The 25105-nt window shown below is 43.1% G+C and overlaps 1 protein-coding gene across 1 annotated transcript in view; it reads left to right on the plus strand.

Annotated features, from left to right (window-relative positions):
• Window positions 1–25105, plus strand: part of CACNA1I (calcium voltage-gated channel subunit alpha1 I) — a 495446-nt gene that overhangs the window by 462408 nt on the left and 7933 nt on the right. The window contains exon 34 of the mRNA XM_069968882.1: window positions 2462–2578. Coding sequence (XP_069824983.1) covers window positions 2462–2578 — 117 coding nt within the window. The remainder of the gene's footprint in view (window positions 1–2461; window positions 2579–25105) is intronic.

The raw sequence follows: 25105 nt of genomic DNA on the forward strand, positions 1-25105 counted from the left end.
AGAGCCTAAAGAAAAATAAAAAATAATTTTAGCCCAAAACAAATGCATTCATGTAAAGGTACACCCTAGGCCTAGGGTATCCAGCCTTAAAAAAACATCTGTAATGTTAAAGGGGTTATTAGGCTACCAATATTACATGGGGGGGGGGTTATCTGGTCCCCTATCAGTAGCCATTTGAAGTGAATGGGACACAGCATCAGTACTTAGTAAAACACTTGCTTGTTTGAGAGTAAGCGGTAAAGACTTTGCAGCACCTTGTTCATACACTGTGGCCTCTCCAAACATCCAACGTCATATTTGTGAGGCTATCACTTGTTAATAACACCTTGAAATATATAGTTCACTTTTTTTGGCCCCATTCTATGCGCTGGTGTGTACCCCGACACGGCTTTGTTCCGTTCCTGCAGCTCTATTCATATCCTGCGCACATTCACATCACTTGTTACCCCTCTTCTGTCTGCTGTCGATTGAAGGCCGCAAGTTACACTCTCCAATGTATTCTCTATGGGAGAGCGTGACTTTTGGCCTTCAATCGACAGGAGACAGAAGAGGAGTCATTGGAGCAGTGACGTGAACGTGCAAAGAATTTGAACAGCGCTGCAGGACCAGAGCGAAGCCGCGCCGCGGGAAACCGATCATTGCTGGTGAGTATACAGTATGTGCCAACGCGCATTGGCAAGACGAATTAAAAATTGTGTGAACTGCTACTTTAAGGCTAGGGTTACTCTGCAGTTTAAAATCATATGGTGCTCAATCTTGCAATCTCATTGAAGTTACTGGTTAAATGCATCCCTGTTATAACCTATGTGAAAAAAAAGTCCCATGCGTCCTTGTAACTACTGGGAAGTGTTCCAACCAGTCACATGTCTGTAGTTACTCACTGAAAATACCAGGCTATGACTTATTTGCAGCTCAAATAAGTCTAAAGTTATACGTGTCAGGCAGTGAATCTTATCAGAAAGAAGGTACATGACAAATAATAATCATAATCCCAAATATAAATTTCATACGGATTGTGTAATCTAACCTTTACCGTGACCCAACTAACCCTATTCCAGGAATATGTGTAATAAGAATTTTGATAAATTAAAGGGAACCTGCCATCCATTTCAGGCTGTCTGAACCACAATTCATGACGGTGGTCCCCAGTGGCTTTCTGCCCCACTGGCTTTGATTGATAGATTTCTCCCTATATCCAAGCAGGTACAATTCTTTGACTTAGAGAAGGTGAGGTACAGTATATAGAAGACCCCCAAGGACCACCCTGATGACTTTTGTTTCAGGCAGCATGAAGGTAATGACAGGTTCCCTTTAATGAAAAGGTATTAACGTCAATGTGCGTAATATTTTGTAAAAAGTTGCATTCGGAACTACAATAGACAGTCTGCCTAGGGCTTAGACACTGCATTTTAATAAAATTATTTTGATTGTGCTTTACTGTTCTTAAAGGGAACTTGTCACATTGATCACACAGTCTAATCTAATCCAAAATTATGTTATAGGGCAGGAATTGCTGAGTTAATTGATATATAGTTTAATGGGAAGAGATTAAGTTAATCGTGTAATCTATTGATTTAAATTCCTACTCGTTATTAGATTTGGAGCCCAGTGGGTGGTCTTACCGAGTGATTGACAGCTATATCAGTATGTACGCATATGCAGGGAGGCTGTCAATAAATGATAAGGCCACCCACTGGACTGATAAGCCAAAAGTTCAACTAAATCTTTTCCCATAATACTATATATCAGTTTATTATTATTATTATTATTATTATTATTATTATTATTATTATTATTATTATTATTATCATTACAGTCACCTTAGAAATATTTTGTCTCCGCCATGCTTAATCTAAAGATCTTTGGCTACTCAGCATAAAATACACCTATTATATAACTCTATACCCAGATCCATGGATTTAGCAGCTGTTCCGATCTGGTAATTGGCACTGTCCCAATAGGCGTGTTGAATAGGTGTTAAGATTCTAATTGGCCACATTTAGCCCTGTCGTCTTGAAACGCAATAGCGCTGTTTGATTAATGATGTCCAATAAAAAAAACACCCCAGCAACGTGGAAAGTGTTGGTATAATTGCCAATTAACGTTGCAGCATTGTTTATTGATTAGTCTAGCTGGTAGTTACTAAACATTCAGAGCCACTGCGCTCTCCGGAGATGAACAGTGCTGCAGGTACCAGGATGGGTTTATCTACAAATAACACTGCCGGCTTCCATGCATTGCTTATGAGTTGTATTGACTTTGTGCACCGCGGGATTAACATATTGGATTAACATAAAATACCTGCTCTCCCGTAGACAAAACAGTCAGGGGTGATTTAACGAAAAGCTTCTGAAAGCTTAATTCTCTAATCAGAGATTGTATGCTAAGCAGGACTCAACAAGTAAAAATGTTTGAATGGGGCAACTCACAAATCCATATCACTAATAATGGTTTTGCTTAGGTCCAGCTGGCAGAAATGGAGGCCTTTTCTTTAACCTCTGACAAGTCCTCTTCAGTATTGACTGATGATCTCAGTTCAGAAGAACAAGGTGTCACAAGTCAGTTAAAGGACATGAAGGTAAAAGCTAATTTTGTTATCAATGGAATTCTAAGCAGAGAAGAATTGAATGATTTCCCGTCTCCACGTAGATTAGCACCATCAGCACCATCTAGATCCCAGCATTGTATGTGTTCATCATTTGGCTTCATGATAATATCCCATTGGATGTTCTTAAAATGGTGCTTCACAGCAGATGGACCATTACTGTATTATAGTATGATTTCATTAATTTATTTTTACTGCATCTTAAAGGGGTTGTCCTGCAATGGGAGAATGTAAGGGCTTAGGCTGGCCTCTGAAGGAGAACTCTGGGCAAAAGGAAAAATCTAGATGGGTGGTGGGGATATAATTAAGTGATACTTACCTGTCTCTGTGCCACTGCTCACAGTCACCCACTGCTTTCCTGTATCTCCTGATCCTGTGACATCACAACCTTGTTTACAAATGCCCACTCAGCCAATCAGTGAGTGAGGCGGGACTCCTCTGAAGTCACTGACTGGCTGATCAGGTAGTTCCTGTGAGGCTGTGATAACACAAAAACTTGGGAGAATCAGGAAACCGGAGGGAGACAGTAATCATTATTATGTTGACACCACCGCCTGGTCTCCCTCGATTTTTTACCTTTACCAGGAGTACCCCTTTAAAGTGTTAATGTCACTCAATGTTACACATGTCAAAAGTTTTCTCCCCCTGCTGCTCGCTAGATAAAGCTAGGAGAAGTGCACAGCTGTAAGCTTCTCTCCCTGGCTCGATGCTTGGTCCAACTTGTTGTATGAGAGGGTTCCATTGTAAATCTAAGGACCCATACTGCTGAAACAAGATGGATCTAGCCAAGGAGTGAAGCACACAGCTGAGCACTTTTCCTGAATGTATATAGTGATCTGGGGGGGTCTTAGCACAGAGACCATGACCAATACAAGAGTTCAACATGTGACGGTAATGCTTTAAATGTAAAATAATAAGCTATACTCACTTGTTTTATCCCTCACTACTGATATTTTGATAGTACCAAATCCTGATTAACTTCCAATTCCTGGAGAGTGTCTCAACACCAGGAAATGCCCACTCACCAATCCCTACCTAGGTGAAGGCTCACTATTGTGGCCAGTGATGGCCTAGGTGGTCATTTCCTGTACGAAGAGACATGAACCAGGAAGCTCTGATCAGCATGGATCGGGCACCATTGGAACAGGAGTGGTAGGAGTTTGGGCAGGTCAGTGTGGTTAACTTTTATATAATTTTTAATGTAAAAATGAGCCCTTAAAATTGTTTTCCAATGCTGGACAACCACTATAAATATATTTTTCATACTTATGTGTTACTTTTGTATCATGTCTCTAACCATTCACCTTTCCTCACATTGAACCAAGGACAACCATGAAATAAGGTTTCATATACGTTTAAGTCTCATGAAAAAATCATCTTATGAGGTACATGCACAGAATAATACAGATTCCAACCAAAGAATGTTGAATGGGAAACAAAAGTTTAAAGTATATGAAGATATTCTAAAGGCCAGCTGTAAAAACTACAAGGATTAAGCCCGAGACTATATCACCATACCACAAATTACATATTGGCTATTTCCAGTGTCATTATGATGTACACTTATAGGGAAGTAACGCTTATCTAATTTTAGTGTCACTAAATAAATGTGCAGGAGATATGTTTAGTAGCATTTTTTTTTTTCACCTTCTGGGGGGCAACTGTATCAAAGCTGTCCTGAAATGTTCCATCCACACTGATATTGAGATTACTCGGTTGACAATACCCAGTCTACACAACAAAGCTGACAAGTAAGGAGCAGATAAAAGGAAAGGTCAGTCTATAGCACGGGCTGTAGCACCTGTTGATAAACTGAAATCTTATTCTTTATATAGGTAGTCAGTCACGTAAGTTTAATTATAAAACACCAACTAAATACAGAACAGATAAGAAAAAGAATCACCCATACGGAGCCTTACAAAAGTATTCATCTCCTTAGTAGATGGGGAAAAAAAACACATCCACTTACCTCCCTGGCTCCAGTGGCTGTAGCGGTGTCCGACCACTGCCGTGTAATAGCTGAACAGTCCTGATACATCACGTCACAAGTCTCAATTTTAGACGAGGAAGCATCAGGGGTCTGAGGACCATAGTGGTGGTATGCAGGCAGCAGCTCCAGGGAGGTAAGTGGATGTTATTTTTTTTACCCTCCCCGGGTGTTTTGAAAAAATGAGGCGGTTAAGTACCTGTCACTGACTGATTGGGACCCCCCGCAGCCATGCAGTACTGGCAGGCAGACTATGTACAGGTAGCCGATAGTACTGATCTATGGTGTACTATGGAATAGCATTGATCAGTTTAGGCAATCAAATGATTGCATGTTTAACAGTAAAATAAGAGTGTTAAAAAAAAATAAAAGTGCAATAAAAGTTTTAAATACCTCCTTGCCCATTATAAAAATACAAATATGTAAAAAAAAAAAAAAAACATATTATATATCTTGTACAGTGCGGAATTGTCAAATCTATTCAAATATAACATTATTGTTCCCGCACGGTGAATGGCATAAATGGAGAGAAAAAACAAAACACCAGGATTGCTAATTTTTTAATTTTACATTAGAAAAAATTAATAAAAAGTGATAAAAAAAAATTCTTTTACACCAATATGATACCAATAAAAAAAACTAGAGATCATTGCACAAAAAATTATATCCCAACCAGCCCCGTAGGTGGAAGAATAAAAGCACTACGGCTCTTAGAAGACGAAGAGGAACATTGCATTAATTTGACCCTGGACATCCATGCATCAATGGGCTCGGTCTTGAAGGGGTTAATTAGAAATTCAATCAAGACACCAATGATAACACTGAAGATGTCCCAAAGACCCACAGAACGGATGAAAGTATCTGCCCATAGGACTATTATAAGAGGCTTAACTTGAAGCCAATAGACTCCAGCACAAAATGTGTCCTTCAACTCATCAAGGGAAAAAGGGGAAAAACCAACACTTTCCATCACTTTTAGATCACCATTCCAACAGAGAAGCATTATGGTGGTGGCATCTTCATGAGGGAGATGCTTTTCATCCACAGGGACAGGAGACTGGTCTGGATTGCAGGAATGATATTTCAGTCTGCCAAAGAATTGAGATGGGGATGAAGGTTCATCTCACAGCAAGATAGTGACCCCAAATATACTGTGGAGTGGTTTCAGGGGCAATGTTTTAATGTTTTGGAATAACCTAGTAAACGTCTATACCTTGCGGCTGAAAATCCGAGGCAGGGCTTGAAGACTGCTGTACATTAATGCGAGCATTGTATAAGTAGCCTTTGGTTTTTGCCCTCTTTTCTATAAGGATATGGTCTTGGCTGTACTGGACAGGTCAGTGACTACCTTAGAAACTTGTCCCAATAAGGTGGTGTCCAGACCAGTAGGCCAAGACATGCAGTTGCACAGGCAAAGAGTAGTCCAGGTACTGCCCAAGGTCTTGGATTTTTTTAGAGAATGTGTTGCTTCCTTAAAGGGGTTTCCCAATTTTTTTTACCTTTCCAGAAGAATGGTTATAAACGATAAAGTTGCCGGTAGCTATCCATGTGACTTTTTGGTGTTAGTGTGTTATTTTTCTAACCATCACAATCAATGTAAGGCTAACACAGTTCATCGTTATGTCAAAGGTCAGCCGTACCTGAAGGTCATGAGTAACTCACATTTCCAGAAAGAAAAAAAAAAAAACCGCACACAGTTATTATAAAGAAAATTGGTAATATAGATTTTGTTTTCTTTTCCGGAGAAATATTACATTAGGGTACGAGTCCTGCAGAGCCGGCGTTGGCACAAGATTTAATGTCTGTTCTTAGAAATGTGAAATCATTTATCTTGGGGGATTTTTATTGATAAAGCATTACCGGCTCGATACATGTATAAAACGTATTACAACAAGCGCCGATAGTCAACGCGTTTCCATCCAATCTGTAATTACATCATCATTAGAGGCCTATTTTAGCGCTTAAATATACTTGTGCTGATCAGTTTAGTTAATCTCGCCCCACTTTAAATAACGTCCTTAATCAGTAAACTCGGTGGAAATGCGGGAGAATTTTAACATGAAAAAGCATTATCTCTTAATTAAATTTACATCAGTCATCTTCCTGAACACCCAGTGATCTGGAAATTAGCATTCAGCCCGATGCATTGTTCTAGGCTTTAATTGTTGAATACAACTAAGAAACCCCTATTGGAGATCACAAAGTTTCTGTTTTTTCGTCTCCTTTTCCCTTTTAGTCTCTACTGACAATAGTAATCTAGACTTTTAATATCACACATATAAAACGCTCCAGGAGTCCTCTACAAATGAGCTGAGCAATAGAAATTTACTAAGAGTAATCTTGTAAATTTATTGCAGTTACTTCTTAAAGGGGTTTTCCAGTCACAACATATGGATGGTGTATCCTCAGGATATCAGATCGGTGGGGTGTCTATTAGCAGCACCCCTGTCGATCCAGCATATACACAGTAAACGGAGCTGGAAGCAGATGGCTGTAGTGGCCATGCTGGGTTATTTTAACTCAGCATGTACTGATGTACTGCAGGACCACCATTGAGTAGCTTGTTTACTGTCGATTGCTGACATGGGATGTCTCCAATTATAAAGCACCAATAGATATGTTGGAGCTGTATAAAGATGAGCAAATCAAACATCACGAACCATTATTTGTTTTGAACTTTGTAGTTTGTAACAAGATGGTAAAAATGACGGCTACACAATGTAATACACATAAAAAGAGTCTATTCTTTTCTGTCCACACTTCCCCAGTGTTCTCCAACGGGTCTTCGGTGTACCCCACAAACTTGTTTTATGTATGTTTACTTACCACAGCATGTTTTCCTTCCAATGTAAAGGTTGAAAACAAACTAAAAACAGCAACATTGGAATGAAAATATGCTGTGATAAGTAAATATACACAAAACAAGCTGGCGGGGTAGAAAGCAATAGACACAGTAACGGTATATGCCAGTTGCTTTCTACCCCACCAGCTTGTTTTCTGTATATTTACTTATGACAGCATGTTTTTATTCGAGTGTTTAACTTTTTGCAAATTTTCCAAAATTGGAATGAAAATATGCTGTCAAAGGTAAAAATACACAAAACAAGATGGCAAGGTAGAAAACAATCGACATATGAGGATCACATCTGTGCAAACCCAGCATACAGAAAACTAACTATATGCTTCTGTTTAATCCCCTAAAATAACATAAATCCTATTATTTTATGGAATCAAGAAAAGTTCGGTGAACCTGTCAAACAGAACTTTTGAAAAGTGCTATATAAATAAATATTATTTTTTTGCAGTTGCCCAGCTGTCCGGTTATACAATTAGCAAGGGAATTTTAAGAATCAAACTTTTACAGCTGATCTATGGGCTGTTACAGATCAGCAGATTGCAGATCAGCAGCCAGAGAAAAGACGATGCAGCTCCCCAGCATTTTACTGCCACTAATCTGGCCACCTGTGCCTTCATCACTGGTCTGCATAGGAGAAGTCACTGATTTGAAGAAGAATTATGTAGATACATTTGTGTTTAAGTCTGAAGGTCAAGTAATTTTAAGAGGTCTAAACTTTTGATCTGAATTAATTTAGGGGGTTTCAGCCTGCAACCTACCACTCATAACTGTTCAGGTTGGGTGATGTTCTCCAAACCTGAACGCTCAGCATTTGACTCCCATTGACTGGAGATGTCCTGGAGAACCTGTTAGTTCACACAATGGAGCGTGCAGCTCCGACCGCATTCTCCATTGTGTGCAGTAGGGGAATTCGGATGCGGGTGCACACAGAATTCAGAAGAAATGAAGATCATCTGGCCGGTATTTCAGTACCGGCAGGGATGATATTTTCTGTTCTGTTCCGTGACCTGATTCGGTCATAGAACGCCCAGTGTCTTACGCAGTGATAACATGGCTTTAGGCTGGATCTATATTTTTCTGGCAGCCCTAGAGCGGCATCAAACTTCTCCAGAGGCCAGGAGTCAAATGCTGAAGGGTCAGGTTTGTAGAACGTTGCCAAACCCAAACGCGGCTTTCTTCATGTTTTCCAGGATGCCTTAGGGTGGCATCTAACTTCTCCCATTACCGGGAATCAAATACTGAGCATTCAGGTTTGTAGAACATTGCTAAGCCCAAACGTGGCTGTATTCATGTTTTCCAGGACTCCTTAGGGCGGGATCTAACTTCTCCAGCCACTGGGAGTCAAATGCCAAGTGTTCGGTCGAAAATTGTCAAGCTGTTGGCAAGTTCGCTCAACACTAGTGATAAATGTCTATTGTGATATAACCCCTTTAAAGCCCATTCCCAAAGGCAAACAATTGTTGCAATTCACTCTTTTGTCAGCTATAAAAATTGGCCAGCTTCAGATTAGAAAAAGATCAGTAATAAACTATAAAACAACCACTTATCAATCATCTTATTCGTGCCACCATGAAATGGTCTTGGATATGGGTAATAAAAGTCAATTCTACTCATAGTGACATTTGCACATAGCATTGTTGCCAGGCACTTGGCTCTGCAGCAGCTGTCATTAGGCAATAGTGTCACTGGCTGCCAGCTGCAGGGATCATCCTGATGGAAATGTCCTTCACATCCTTGGGAACTACAGAGCTTTTTATACTAATGATTTGGGCCAATTATTTTGAAGTAATTCCATGTAGACACTTTTTTTTATGAGAACTAGAGATGAGCGAACCGGGTTCGGCCGGTATGGGATCTGGTTCAGATTTTTTTTTTCTTGCTTTCTAAAATGGCAGCCACCATTTTAGAAAGCAGGAAGTGTTCTGGGCGGGAAAAGCGCTTTCCTATGATGCCCCAAGCACATCCAGTGAGCAGGGATCTTGCGGTAGCCCACCCCCTGTGTGACGTCGGTATTGCTTTAATAGGAGTGGTCACATGACCGCACGACGCAGTCTGCAGAGAGAGAGAGAGAGAGGAAGGAGACTAGCAGTGCACAGAGCTCGTCATTGTCAAAAGGCTGCTGGTGCTGCTGTACTACTGACTACTGAGAAGATATTGTAGAAAAGCAAAGACCAAAAGATTAGGAAAGCGGAGAGGAGAAACATATAGTGATTGAAAGAGAAATATAGAGAGGGCGAAAGATAGATAGGTTAGGCATAGAACAGCAAAGGGTGCACGGAACAAAAACGTGCTCTACAGATAGGCAAGTCCTATAGTTGGATCCTTTTGATAGTGTCTATCACATACGTATTATCCTGAGACACAAATATACCTGGTGCATGTGTGTAGCATAAAACCTTTTTCCTGCATAGACCCTGTAATGGTGAATTTCCTGCATAGACCCTGTAATGGTGAATATTGAAGTCTAAAAAAAAAGAAATTGACTTTGAGATATTGAAAAGATAGCAATGTTACTGACATATAGAGCCCTAAATTCAACCAAATACACCCTGTATCATATAGATGCTTTGAACTATAAAATCTAAAGAAATCCGAAATTCGGTCGAACCAAACTTTTCAAATAGATCCGGAAGTCCGGTCGGAACGAACTTTTGAAAAGTTTTCTCATCTCTAATAAGAACCCCATGGTGACATTATTTAGGTGTAAATTGTGGTGAGATTTTTGTGTACAGTACTGTAATATACAGTATAGTAATGTAATTTGTTAGTGCTGTTGTTGGCAATATGTGTACCGAGTCCTGTAGCACTTATTTTGTACAGTATTAGGAACTGTAACTCATCTGTTAATTCAGTCGAAATGTGGTGGAGCCGTTCATTTTCATGGCCCCCATACACACATCTGTACACATACAGATCAGTGTTGGGGCTGTGATCTCTGCTACAAAAAAAAAAAAAAAAAACAACGGGCAAGCCATTGTGAGGCCCATAGTTGTGGCCTAAATTACCTTAAAGGGGTTATCCAGTGCTACAAAAACATGGCCACTTTCTTCAAGAGACAGCACCACTCTTGTCTCCAGCTTAGGTGTGCACTTAATCTCTATTCACTTTAATGGAATGGAACTGCAAAACCTGCACCCTGGATAACCCCTTTAATATCCTGAAAGGGATCGGTGCCAGTGCGGACAAGTTGCAGATGGTTGCGGGTGTTGTACACCTTATGCTGTATACCACATTTTATTTCTCATAGAAGCACTCACAAATTGTAGAATTCTATCTAATTGAGTAATACTCAACTTTGGAAAAGTTTTCCCCCACTGTGTCCAGCTTACGTTGCACTGTACTAAGTTGTGAATTTTTGTGCCTCATGGAAAGGGAACATGACCTTGATGGGGTTGTTCCACCATTATGATTTTTTCCCTATAGGGTAGTGGGACATGTGTAGGGTCATGGTGGATTGACTGCTGGGACTTCATTGCAGTTTAAAGTATGGGGTCTCAAGTCATCCATAGAGTGAAGCAGCAGTCACTTGTGCTATTGGCTATCTCTACCAGCTCCCATAGACAATGAATGAAGTGGCAGTGCACACGTTTTGGATATTTCTGTTTAGTATCTAAATCTGAGCAGGAAAGCAGTGGCGGATTATAATGTGGGCGGTTTGGGCGGCCGCCCGGGGCCCGAGGCTCCGGGGGGGGCCCATGCCACGCCGCCCACATTATTACTAAAGATGTACTTACTACACAGCAAGGGCCCCTGATGATCATGTTCTGGCGCTGGCGGCGCGCAATCCGTGGAGTCCGCTGTTTAGGCTGGGGGGAGGGGAGGCTGCCTGGCAGTGGGACCAGTGGACAATGATTATTAGGGCAGGCTGCATAGGGGGGCCAGATGGCCTCATATGTTAATAAAGGGCAATAACAGAAAACCAACATGTTAATTGGGGGGGGGGCTGTGACCTCCCTTATAAGATCAGCACCCTCCTCTCCTGACATCCTCTGTGCTGCTGTGACCTCCCCTATAAGATCAGCCCCCTCCTCTCCTGACATCCTCTGTGCTGCTGTGACCTCCCCTATAGGATCAGCACCCTCCTCTCCTGACATCCTCTGTGCTGCTGTGACCTCCCCTATAAGATCAGCAACCTCCCCTCCTGACATCCTCTGTGCTGCTGTGACCTTCCCTATAAGATCAGCCCCCTCCTCTCCTGACATCCTCTGTGCTGCTGGGACCCTCTGACTTTCCCTATAAGATCAGCCCCCTCCTCTCCTGACATCCTCTGTGCTGCTGTGACACTGTATCCTTTCCTATAGGATCAGCACCCTCCTCTCCTGACATCCTCTGTGCTGCTGGGACCCTGTGACCTCCCCTATAAGATCAGCCCCCTCCTCTCCTAACATCCTCTGTGCTGCTGTGACCTCCCCTATAAGACCAGCAGCCTCCTCTCCTGACATCCTCTGCGCTGCTGGGACCCTGTGACCTCCCCTATAAGATCAGCCTCCTCCTCTCCTGACATCCTCTGTGCTGCTGTGACACTGTGTCCTGGCCTATAGGATCAGCACCCTCCTCTCCTGACATCCTCTCTGCTGTTGGGACCCTGTGACCTCCCCTATAAGATCAGCCTCCTCCTCTCCTGACATCCTCTGTGCTGCTGTGACACTGTGTCCTGTCCTATAAGATCAGCACCCTCCTCTCCTTACATCCTCTATGCTGCTGTGACACTGTGTCCTTTCCTATAGGATCAGCACCCTCCTCTCCTGACATCCTCTGTGCTGCTGGGACCCTGTGACCTCCCCTATAAGATCAGCCCCCTCCTCTCCTGACATCCTCTGTGCTGCTGTGACCCTGTGACCTCCCCTTTAAGATCAGCAACCCCCCCGGGGGGCCTAGGTTGGGTGGACAGCCCGGGGCCCAGGGTACATTTAATCCGCCACTGCAGGAAAGGTTTTCTATGGGGATTTGCTCCTGCTCTGGACAGTTCCTGACATGAACAAAGGTGGCAGCAGAGAGCACTGTGTCAGACTGAAAAGAATACACCCCTTCCTGTAAGGCATGCAGCAGCTGATAAGTACTGAAATGTTTGAGTTTTTGGCAACAGGTGATTTTGAAAATATTTTTTTTTCTACAGAGTACCCCTTGTAGAGAACCATTAATACATTTTACATGGGTTCCATCATTCTAAATACATCACTGCCAACCAGCTTCACAGAAGCTTGTTTGTCCTAGCATCTTCTCTAACCATAGATCACAAAATCTGTCAGAAAATTATATAGATTTGTAATTTACTTATATTTAAAAATCATGTCTTTCAGTACTTATTAGCTGCTGTATGTCCTGCAGTAAGTGGTGTATTCTTTCCAGTCTGACTCCGTGTTCTCTGCTGCCGCCTCTGTCCGTAACCAGAGCAGAAAAGGTTTTCTATGGGGATTTGCTACTGCTCTGGACACTTTCTGTCATGGACAGAGGTGGCAGCAGAGAGCACCATGGAAAGAATACACCACTTTCTGCAGGACATTCAGCAGCTGATAAGTACTGGAAGACTTAAGATTTTTAAATAGAAGCAAATTACAAATCTATATAACTTTCAGAAACCAGTTGATTTGAAAGAGTACCCCTTTAAATACAAAAAATTACTAATTTTCTTAAAACAGAATATGAAGGGGGGAAAAAGTGTCAGGTCCTCTTTAATTTATAATCAGGAAACCAATCTAAATGAAATCAGGGCAAAGCGTAATTATCGTGAACTCATCATGAACATTGAGAAACCCCTAGAAACCTCTAGCATTGGTGATGGCATATATTCTCCTCTGCCCTCTGGCAGTGAAAAGATTAACCACGCATGTGGCTTACCATGTTTCTTGTATTCACTAAGACTTAAACTGCTTAAAGTCTAAACCATAAACTGCTTACACTGCTTTGTCCTTATTTCCCTAAAGTCAGACATTCCCCGATGTTTGTCCCAGTGAAGTAGATATTTGTCCGGCTCAAAGGATGCCCGGCGCTCCCCATAGCGCAGGTTCTGGCTGTAGAGATAGGTTCTGGAGGTTTTGACATTTGCCTTTTTGACATATATCTTATTACGGCTGTGAAAATGCAGCTTACTCATAAGAACGCAGCACGCTTTTCTAACAGATGTGGCCGCATCCACCACAGCAATTTTCTAAACTGGGTCATGAGAAAGAATTGCACTCGCTGTTTCACAAGACACAAGACTTATTGTCATAGTACTAAAGTACTAAAATGCAGAATAAACCCATAAGGTCACATAACCTGCAGAGTAATTTCAAGTAAACTTAAAGGAGAAGTGCTAGGGGGGGGGGATAAAAGAAATAACATGCTCTTACCTCCCAGTGGCCATAGGGGGGTGCGCATCGGCCATTGACTGGCTGAGTGGAGCACACACGTCAAGACCCAGGTCCCCGCTCAGATCAGGAAGCGTCTGGGGACCCGGGGACCGGAGCTGCGATATGCGACCACCAGTGCTCAGGCGGTGGAGGTAAGAACATGTTATTTCTTTTATCCTCCCTCTCCCCAGCACTAAAAAAATTGATTTGCCTGGCCTTTTCTCCTTTAATAAAATCATAAAAACCACTTGACTGTGTTAAAGGGGTAGTGCGGCGCTAAACAATTATTCACATATTAACACACATTACAAAGTTACCCAACTTTGTAATGTGTGTTATGTATGTGAATGGCCCCCTTCCCCGTGTCCCCCCCACCCACGCTAGACCCAGAAGTGTGGGGCATTATATTCACCGCATCTCGTGTCGACCCCCGTCCGCCATCTTGGGACAATGACGTAGTTTTCGGAAGGCCGCTCCATCTGTCCCTCATGCCGGCCCCCCTCTGCCACGTCATCAGCAGCTCAGCCGCGATTGGCTGAGCATAACTGTGCTCAGCCAATCGCGGCTGAGCACAGTTATGACGCGGCAGAGGGGGGGGGGCGGCATCAGGGACGGATGGAGCGGTTCGGCCGGCCTCCCGAACACTACGTCATTGTCCCAAGATGGCGGCCAGGGGTCGACTCGAGATGCGGTGAGTATAATGCACCACACTTCCGGGTCTAGCGTGGGTGGGGGGGACACGGGGAAGGGGGCCATTCACATACATAACACACATTGCAAAGTTGTATTAATTTGTAATGTGACCTAACAAAGGACTATTAGTCACCACTATCCATATGCATCAAACACAATATATATATAACCTATTAATTTGTAATGTGTGTTATTTTGTGAATAATTTTTTAGCGCCGCACTACCCCTTTAATGGTCAAGTAAAATCCTTGCTGAACATAAGGGAACAACCAAACTTTGTGTTTTTACACCGAACAATTTGCAAACAATCTGCGAACGATCAACGATGATTCTAGGTCCAGGTCTAAACAAGCAATCAACGAACAATTTCTCGTTCATAATTTTCATGTAATCACATTATAATTCGAATTCAAACAATATAAAGTTTTTCGAAGATAATCGTCCTGTGTAATAGGGCTCTATCATGCAAATTATCATTATATCGTTCGTGTAAATGCAGGCAATGATCAAATGACCAGCAAGAAATTCGTTCATCGTTCGTTTGGTGCTGACACCAAAATCATTGTTAATCGTTCGCTAATCATTCGCTGTAATTCCACATCCTTCCTTTATTTGTTGGGATCGGTTGGAGTAAAGGATTGAAGTAACGATCATAGCATCGATTGTAACTAAGGACTATCATTCTGTGTAATATGGTGAACGATTTCAGGTTAATGATAAACAATCTCGTTATCGATCATTTATCGTTAAATATTACAAATCTACTCCTATAATAGGACCCTTAGAAGGTGCTTGACAGCTCGCCTTATTTGATGTCTGTAAGCCAATGTAGGGCGTTACTCATAACCATGTGGCTGGTTTCCTATAAAAATCTTAAATATGTGAAAGTCTAATACTAAGCAGTAATGTTGAGCAAGCATGCTTGGTCGAGCATAGTGCTCAATGGAGTGCTGGAGTTCTTATGTGTTTTGCTGAAACCCATTACAATTTTTCGTTCTAACTTTTGTACATTTCATTTGCACATCCCTAGCAACAAAATATACAAAAAGTTCAAACCAGGCATCCTCCGCTCTCGGTGTGCCCCTGATTTCAATGAGGTTTGTTACTTGTGTCAAGCACTCGAGCATTGGCAAATGCTGGACTCAAGCATTTAAGTGCTCACTCGACACTACTAAGCAGCCATCCCCCTCTGTGGTACACAACTGTTTCTCACTTCTACATTTTAGGTTGCACAATCAGAGTGGGATTGTTTGCCAGTAGTTCAGACCATTACGTCCTCCCTTTATTGTGTAGTTAATCACAGCATCTAGTTCATAGAATTGGTGAAAGTCCATTGAAAAGAAGAAGCTTTACTGGGCTGAGTAAGGGTATGTTCACGTCTCGATTTTGGCCCCACGTGGGGCTACACGTCTGGAATCAGTGAAAAAAGGATGTTGACGTGCGTCAACCGCGCTTTTGAGTCCTGCACAAAAGCAGTGTCTGTCCAGCAAATGAGCAGAACGTAGTCACATAATGACTCCGTCCTGCTCACTCAAGTCAATGTGGCCGTCGGCCGTACGCCGGGCTGCATGTCAGCATCCTTTTTTCACAGATTCCTGACGTGTAGCCCAAAGTGGGGCCAAAAAACGAGATGTGAACATACCCTTAATGATATGCACTGTACATTATTATAAATTGCTTGCAAAGTGCTAAAAGGGCAGAAATGAAGGAAATAGCAGTAGCACAGCAAGGAAAGGGTTACACTAGGCACTTGAACTGTTGCTCTGAATTGTCTTGAGGAAGCAGACAGACCCACAGCTTGCAGGTACAAAGCCCAGGCTCACTCTCTCTCTCATGCACATAGCAGAAGCTAAGCCCTACCCCCAGTTCCTGTGTTCTGTCATGTTGTGTGGATTTCCCCTAACAACAACTACCTAGACACCTGGTGGCCAAGACTTTTGGAGCATATGGCCTGTGGTTCTTTCCATCTTTTTTAGGCAGCCAACTTCATCTCTGTGTGTTATCTTGTGTGTATTCTCAAGCATTTTCAGTCTGAGTCATAGGTCCAAATTCACTAATGTGTCTCCACTGTAAAAGGGGCACACAGGACTTTTCTCCACATTAAGGCTAAGTTCACACAATGTAAATTTTCAATAAATAACAACCGTTGCAACACCAGCCGCTATTTATTGAAAATTAAAATAACATTGTCTCCTATGGAATCCCGGACAGAGTGTATATACTCTGGCCGGGATTCCATGTGGCTGCATAGAAAACTGACTAGTCAATGAATAGCGGCCGCACAAAATTGGCATTGCAGACAATGTAAAGTATGGCTCTGCCGCATTCCAAATCAAAGGAAGTGAAGTTCACTGACAGCAGCCATTCAGTGACACGGCCGTGTCACAGAACATCCGCTGTCATACACTGTGTGAACCTGGCCTTATTATGCATTTTCGACCACTTTTACGCCAGTATAAAAAAGGGGCATGGTTTATGAGGAAAATGGGCAAGGCCTAAGTTGCACTTGAATCTGGCTAAAAAATTCTTGCAGATTTCAAGCCAAGTAATAAGTGGTTTAAACTACTAGTAGACATTTTTTAAGTGTGACACATTTATCAAACAGCCTTTTGTCTAGTATTAGTTTGCACATCGACAGCTTAAGTAAATGTGAGCCATACATTAAAAGGATGGATAGAAATAGCTGTGGGTTTTCTGATATTTTAAACAAAATTGAAGTGAGTTTCTCCATCCCTCAAAGATAAATGCTTTACAGGAGTAACTTAACCCAAATCCCCAGCATACTGACAACAAGAAGAGTATACTCCCACTCCCCCTGTCTCTTTCCATGTTGCACTCTGGAATGCTCTGTCTGCAATGAATTTTTATTCATCCACCAACGCTTTCTTTACCACAACTTACTCTTCGTAGGCCTAACTTAAACATGGCTGACAGCTAGTGACACAGTTTCCCCTGCTGCACTACCCTACAGGGGGCTCCAATTTTCTCACACCTCTGGCCCTGACAACAAACAGGGTGGCACTGTTAACCTGTTGCTTTCAGACAGCTGCTTCTTCACCTAACTCCACCTCTTCCTACCCTCACCCTAACCTCCTTTGAAGTGCATTCTATCTGTATCTACTGCCCCCCCCCCCCCCAACCTCCAAATTGTCATCATTTACTGACCACCAGGCTCCGCAACCATCTTCCCCCATCATCTTGGGCAACTTTACCATCCCCAGCTACACATCACAAATAGCCATCTCCAAACTCCTATCACTAACCTCCTACTTTAGCCTCACACAGTGGTCCTCTATAGCCACTCACAAAAAGGGGTTATACAACGGACCCTATTTTTACCCACCTCTGTCCGATATCTGACCACACTAGGACACCTCTCTTCATCTCTGGTCACAACCTCCTAACATTCTCTTCTCCCTTTTCCTTAACTGACCCCCCAGTCCAGAACCTTGCCCAACCTCACAGAAACCTTAGACCCCTTAATATTTAAACAATCATTAAATCCCTTCGGCCACTCTCCACTATATCTTCTCTCTGATGCAGCCGCAACCTTTTAACTCCGCAATTACCTCAGCTCTTGACTCTTAACGCATCAATGGACAGCCCTGGCACAACAACTTAACTAAACAACTATGGCAAGTGTCCAGAGCTGCTGAATGGCACTGGAAGAAAACCTGCTCTAAGGAAGATGTCCAGACTTAGGGTGGGTTTACACTACAGAATTCTTGTGGATAAACTCAGCTGTTCGCGCTCACGGAGGCGCATCTTTTCGCTGGCTCTATAGACACCATTCTATGGGCCGGCTGATTCCGCATTCCGCCGAAAGAACTGACATGTAAATTCTTTCGGCGGAATACGGAATCAGCCGGCCCATAGAATGGTGTCTATGGAGCCAGCATAAAGGCGCGCACAGCCAGCTGAATTCCGCGGAGTTTATCCGCAAGAATTCCTCAATGTGAACCCACCCTAACAAGCAAGCACTCCTTAACTTTAAATCTGCACTCAACTCCACTAAACAGGACATTTTTACTTCCCCCATATCTTATTTGTCTCGCAACCCTAGCCAACTGTTTGACACCTTCAACTCCCTTCTTTGCCCCCCACTGCCACCCCTCACATTTCTCATCTCGCCAGAGGACTTTACCACATACTTGAAAGAGAAAATTGATAACATCAGAGAAAGTTTCACCTTACAGTGCCCTCAGCCTGTTCAGCCACTCATGCCTGTTCAGTGCTCTTCCCACTAACCCACCTCTCCACCATCACTAAAGAAAGCCTCTCCAAAATACTCTCCACTTCACACCTCACCATCTGCGCACTTGACCCAGTCCTATGCCACCCTATCCCTAAACTTTCCGTAGTATTTGTCCCAGCACTGATTCATCTCTTCAATCTATCACTAACTACTGGAATCTTTCCCTCTCCATGTAAACATGCAACCATCGTATCTATCCCTACAAAGCCATCCCTTGACCCTGCCTCCTTATCCAGCTACCGCCCCATCTCACTTCTTTCCCTTTGCCTCAAAACTCCTTAAACAATATGTCTATCTTGAACTATCCTTCCACTTTTCATTCAATTTGCTCTTTGACCCCCTAAAATCTGTCTTTCGCCCCCACCACTCCACAGGAATTGCCCTCACCAAAGTGGTCAATGATATGCTAACTGCCAAAGCCTGGTGCCAATTCTCTGAGCTCCTTCTCCTTGACCTATCTTCTGCCTTCGACACAGTTGACAGTTTCCTCCCCCTACAAACTCTTTCATCCCTTGGTGTTACCAGCTTGTGCCTCTCCTGGATCTCCTCCTACCTCTTCAACCACAATTTTACTGTCTCCTGCTCCCACATCACCTCCTCTCCTCATTCCCTCACTGTTGGTGTCTCCCAGTGCTCTGTCCTCTGAGACTCTTCTCCATCTATACTTCTGGCCTTGGACACATTGTAGAATCCCATCTACGTTACACCTCTATGCTGATGACACTGCTGATCTACCTCTCTGGTCCGGATTTCAACTCTCCTATCCAGGATTCCAGCATGTCTATCTTCTATATCTTCCCTCTTCTTCTCCCGCTTTATAAAACTCAACATGGACAAAACAGAACTAATCAACATTTCCCAAACCTGCTTTTTCTCACTCCTGACTCCTCAGTGGTACATTCTCTCATTATTTCCCGCTTGGACTACTGCAACATCCTCCTCTCTGGCCTCCCCTCCAGTCTATTCTTAACTCTGCTGCCTGACTAATCTACCTTTTCTCTCACTCTGCCGCTGCCTTCTCTGTGCCAATCTCTTTACTGGCTCCCCATTGCCCAATTTATTCATTTTAAATTGTTGACCATGACATACAAGTCCTTCCACAACCTGTCCTCCCCTTACATCTCTGACCTGATATTCCACTACAGTCTCTCACGCACCTTTCAATTCTCCAACGACCTCCATTTGTGCTCTGCCTTGTTGCTACCTCACACAACAGCCTTCAAGATTTTACTCGAGCCTCCGCCATACTCTGGAACTCACTACTCTGACACATCTGGCTCTCATCCACCATCAGAAACCTGACCACATAAGATAAGCCTTTGTCCCAAGAACCTAGTCAAAACCTGATATTGACTGTCTGTGTATCACTGCTATTATAAGGGACCTTAGATTTCGGGATATAGTGTGGAATTTTATCTTTCATTGTATTAGTGTAACTATAAATGTTCCAACCCTTAAAGGATTGATGAAAGAGAAGTGTTTGTATTAGGGTAACTCTTTGTATTAGTGTAACTCTAAACGTTACAATGAAACAAAACTGTTTGTGTTGTTGTATCACATAAAGTAATGCCGGTTCCTAAGGTCGATGAAACAGAATTGTCTTTTGATGTCTGGTGATTCTACCATCTCAGTTGATTAAGAAGAATGCAAAAGCCTGAAGCCAAAGAACAAAGAAGAAGCAAAGCCACCTCCATACATTTAATATTAGACAGTAATAGACTAGATTTTTATTTTCCTGTAAGCCCATTAAAGATTGTCCCCAAAGTGGTAAAGATCTCAGAGCACACACAAAGTAAAACAGATTATTAGTTTTTTGACCTAGGAATACAAGTAATCTGCTTTTGATTATGGCTTCAAAGGGGGGGACTATTAAGGATGTTATATTTTATATATTTATTCATTACAGTATGGTGCGGACTGTCTAAACACGTAGAGAGATGTTTTCATTCCTGAAAGCTTATGTAAGTAAACACCAGTGCTATGCAAGTAACTCTTTTTGTACCTCAGCTAATGAAGTACAGACACAAAACTTGCCCCAGGGTATATACAGTATATACAGTCATGTTTGAATAAACAAGATCTGTGTCAGGATGGTATCTCTGCGAAGCATTATGCGCCCCTCTGCTTGTGCTGTTCGGCCAAGAAAGCACTGAGTTTCTGTGTTTTGTTTTGCTGTGTGTGAACTCTGGTTTATTGCTCACCTGGGTTGGGAGACACACCCGACTTCACCTGCTGAGTTCTGTCTGACCATGTCATGGTTAATCTGTGTTCTGGTTCTGCTGTGACTGACAGGTCATCCTGCCAGTGGATCTGTCTTGTTCTCAGGTGTCTGTGCTTGGAGATCAGGGGGATGGTCCAATTACGTTCTGGACCAGAGCCCTGGCCTCCTATATAACAAACCTCAGTCTGTGCACTTATTGCTGGTCATTGACTTGTCTCTGCCCGCTTGTATCTTCTGTGTATTTGCTATCCCTGATCTTTGCCTTATTCCTTGACCTCCCTTGCTTGCCGCCTGCCCTTGACTATATTGCCTGGACTTTGACTACGTTTATAGGATTGTGATTTTGTACTTTTGCTGCCCGATTGTTGTGTCCCGGACTGTTTACTATTCTTCTTTGTGTTTGTCTGTCTGTCTTGTATTTGTGTTCCACCTAGCCAGTGCAGGGACCGCCGCCAAGTTGCTCGCCGCTATCTTAGGGCGGATTGTGGCAAGTAGTTAGAGGACAGTGGGCGGGGCTGAGCTTAGGGCTGACTGTCTTGTCCTGCTGTCCGGTTCCTGACAATCTGCCTTAACCATCTGTGAACCACACAAACATTCCCCTTGCCTTGTACATTGTAAGCTCTCGCTGGCAGGGTCCTCCTTCCCCATGTGCCAATCTGCCATTTACCTTATTTATGTAACACTAGTAAATGTACCCGGCGCTGCCCAGGTATAAAGTGTCAGTGTTGTTCTAAGGTGCCCAGGAGGCCAATCTAAAGGTATTGTTTCATCTGAGTTAATCAGTGGAATTAGTGTATACCTGTAGTGCATAGTTGGAGGGGTTCTGTATACCTACAGTGTATAGATTTTAGGGGTCTCCCATGTCTGTAGTGCATAGTTGGGGGGTGGGGGGGCTGTATACCTATAGTGTATAATTGGGGGGTCCTGTATACTTGTAGTGTGTAGTTGGGGGGCTGTATACCTGTAGTGTATAGTTGGGGGAGGTCCTGTATACCAGTAGTGTATGGTTGGGGGGTGTATACCTGTACTGTATAGTTTGGGAAGTCCTGTATACCTGCAGTGTATAGTTGGTGAAGGTTCTATATACCTGTACTATACCTGTAGTATATAGTTGGTGCTGTATACCTGTAATGTATAGTTGGTGGAGGTATTGTATACCTGTAGTTTATAGTTTAAGGGGCCTGGATACCTGTAGTGTATAGTTGGTGGAGGTCTTGTTTACCTGTAGTATATAGTTCGGTGGTCCTGTATACCTGTAGTGTATAGTTTGAGGGTCCTGTATACCTGTAGTATATAGTTGGTGGAGGACCTGTATACCTGTAGTGTATAGTTTGGGGGTCCTGTATACCTGTAGTATAGAGTTGGTGAAGGTGCTGTATACCTGTAGTATAGAGTTGGTGGAGGTCCTGTATACCTGTAGTGTATAGTTTTGGGGTCCTGTATACCTGTAGTGTATAGTTTGAGGTCCTGTATACCTGTAGTATATAGTTGGTGGAGTTTCTGTGGGGTCCTGTATACCTGTAGTGTATAGTTTGGGGTCCTATATACCTGTAGTATATAGTTGGTGGAGTTCATGTATACCTGTAGTGTATAGTTTTGGGGTCCTGTATACCTGTAGTGTATAGTTTGGGGTTCTGTATACCTGTAGTATAGAGTTGGTGGGGGTGCTGTATACCTCTAGTGTATAGTTTGGGGTTCCTGTAACCCTGTAATGTATAGTTTGGGGTCCTGTATACCTGTAGTATATAGTTGATGGAGGTCCTGTATACCTGTAGTGTGATTTTGGGGTCCTGTATACCTGTAGTATATAGTTGGTGGAGGTCCCGTGCACCTGTAGTGTATAGTTTTGGGATCCTGTATACCTGTAGTGTCCTATATACCTGCAGGGTCGTATTTACCATTAGGCACCCATGGTCTGGTGCCTAGGGTAGCAACTTGCAGAGGGGCAGTACCCTCTTGTTCAGACTTTCCAGAAAATCCGGTGTCTTTTCGAGGGGGGGTATGGCGGTATTGGTCAGGTCTGGTATAGCAGTGTTATTCAGTCACAGTGTGTCGGTATTGGTCAGGTCTGGTATGGCGGTGTTCTCCAGTCACAGTGTGGCGGTATTGGTCAGGTCTGGTATAGTGGTGTCATCTAGTCACAGTATGGCAGTATTGGTCAGGTCTGGTATAGTGGTGTTATCCAGCCACAGTATGGTGGTATTGGTCACGTCTGGTATGACAGTGTTACCCAGTCACATTTTGGCGGTATTGGTCAGGTCTGGTATGACAGTGTTATCCAGTCACAGTATGGCAGTATTGGTTAGGCCTGGTGTGGCGGTGTTAAAGGAGAAGTCCATCCAAAAATATTTTTTTATATGTTATTACTGATGGAAAGTTATACAATTTTCTAATGTACATTAATTATGGGAAATGCTCATATACTGCTATTTCCCTTAATTTAGTGTATCAGGAAGTGTTAGAATTCTCTCAGAAGCAGTGACGTCACGACGAATGGTGTAATTCCTATGGATAGTCCAGCAGGGGGCGCACTATATATAGAAGTCAATAAGTACCATTGACTTCTATATATAGTGTGCCCCTGCTGGACACTCCATTGGAATTACAATGGATGTGTATGTAAATGTAGTATACAGTGTTTTTGATTGAATACATTTATGGAATACTTTGGGAAGCAAGTGTCCTTGCTCCCCAAAGTATTCCATAAATGTAGTCAATCAGTACATCATAGTAAGCCCGCAGAAACGCTGCTGCCCGCCGCTACCGAACGCCTGCCGCTGCCGCCACTACTGACTGCCCGCCGCTCTAGACTACACTCAACTACTACTCTCATCACCTGCTCATAGCATGAGCAGGTGATGGGAGGTGTAGTAGCTGGGTTATATCACTGAGATCACCGCCGCTGATGCTGCTGATGCCGCGCAGGGGGAGCCGAGAGCCAGCACGTGTGATCGGAGAGTGGCGGCCGGGTGGGGAGTCAGCCATCACATAGTGTAAAGTTTGCCCGGATCCCGGAAGAAGCAGGAGGGGGAGCGGAGGGGGATGTTAGCTGCACACTGATGAGCGGCTCCCCCTGCGCGGCATCAGCAGCATCAGCGTCGGTGGTGATCTCAGTGATATAACCCAGCTACTACACCTCCCATCACCTGCTCATGCTATGAGCAGGTGATGAGAGTAGTAGTTGAGTGTAGTCCAGAGCGGCGGGCGCTCAGTAGCGGCGGCAGCGGTGGGGCTTACTGTGATGTACTGATTGATTACATTTATGAAATACTCCCCAAAGTATTCCATAAATGTATTCAATCAAAAACACTGTATATTACATTTATATACACATCCTTTGTAATTCCAATGGAGTGTCCAGCAGGGGCGCACTATATATAGAAGTCAATGGTACTCATTGACTTCTATATATAGTGCGCCCCCTGCTGGCCACTCCATAGGAATTACACCATTCGTCGTGACGTCACTGCTTCTGAGAGAATTCTAACACTCCCTGATACACTAGATTAAGGGAAATAGCAGTATATGAGCATTTACCATATTTAATGTACATTAGAAAATTGTATAATTTTCCATCAGTAATAACATATTAAAAAATAATTTTGGCCATACTTCTCCTTTAAATGTGACATGTGGAGCTATTACTTACCAATCCTGATGCTTATTGGTGAGTGAAGATGGGGCATCTTCAGGTCTAGTGCTTAGTGCAGCAGCAGCTGGTAATACTGCCCTGTATACATGTACTGTATAGATGGAGTAGGGGGTCTACCAGTTATTTCTGTGGATCTGTTGTGAGCCAGCTGGCCCTAGCAACCATTCAGATTCCAGCTCCCTATGAAAATGAAAGTAGTAATCCTATTGGTTGCTAAGGCTCCCAACTGCCATTTCTAATTATATCACCTGTGTGTGCAGTGTGGAGATTTTCCTATTCATTTCAATGGGGCGCCGCTCTTCCCCCTCCCCTTCTGTACATCTGGCGGGGACGGGACCTTCGCTCTAACCTTCCCGGGCACCCAATGTACTGTATCTGTGTGCCGAATTTGGGGTAAAACGGTTCAGGCGTTTGGAAGTCTAAACGGGACAGACAGACAGACAGTCAGACTTTCATTTTTATGATATAGATGTTTAAAAATGTACCTGTCATTATAAAAGCGA

Source organism: Dendropsophus ebraccatus, chromosome 4 (assembly GCF_027789765.1).
Source record: "Dendropsophus ebraccatus isolate aDenEbr1 chromosome 4, aDenEbr1.pat, whole genome shotgun sequence".
NCBI lineage: Eukaryota > Metazoa > Chordata > Amphibia > Anura > Hylidae > Dendropsophus > Dendropsophus ebraccatus.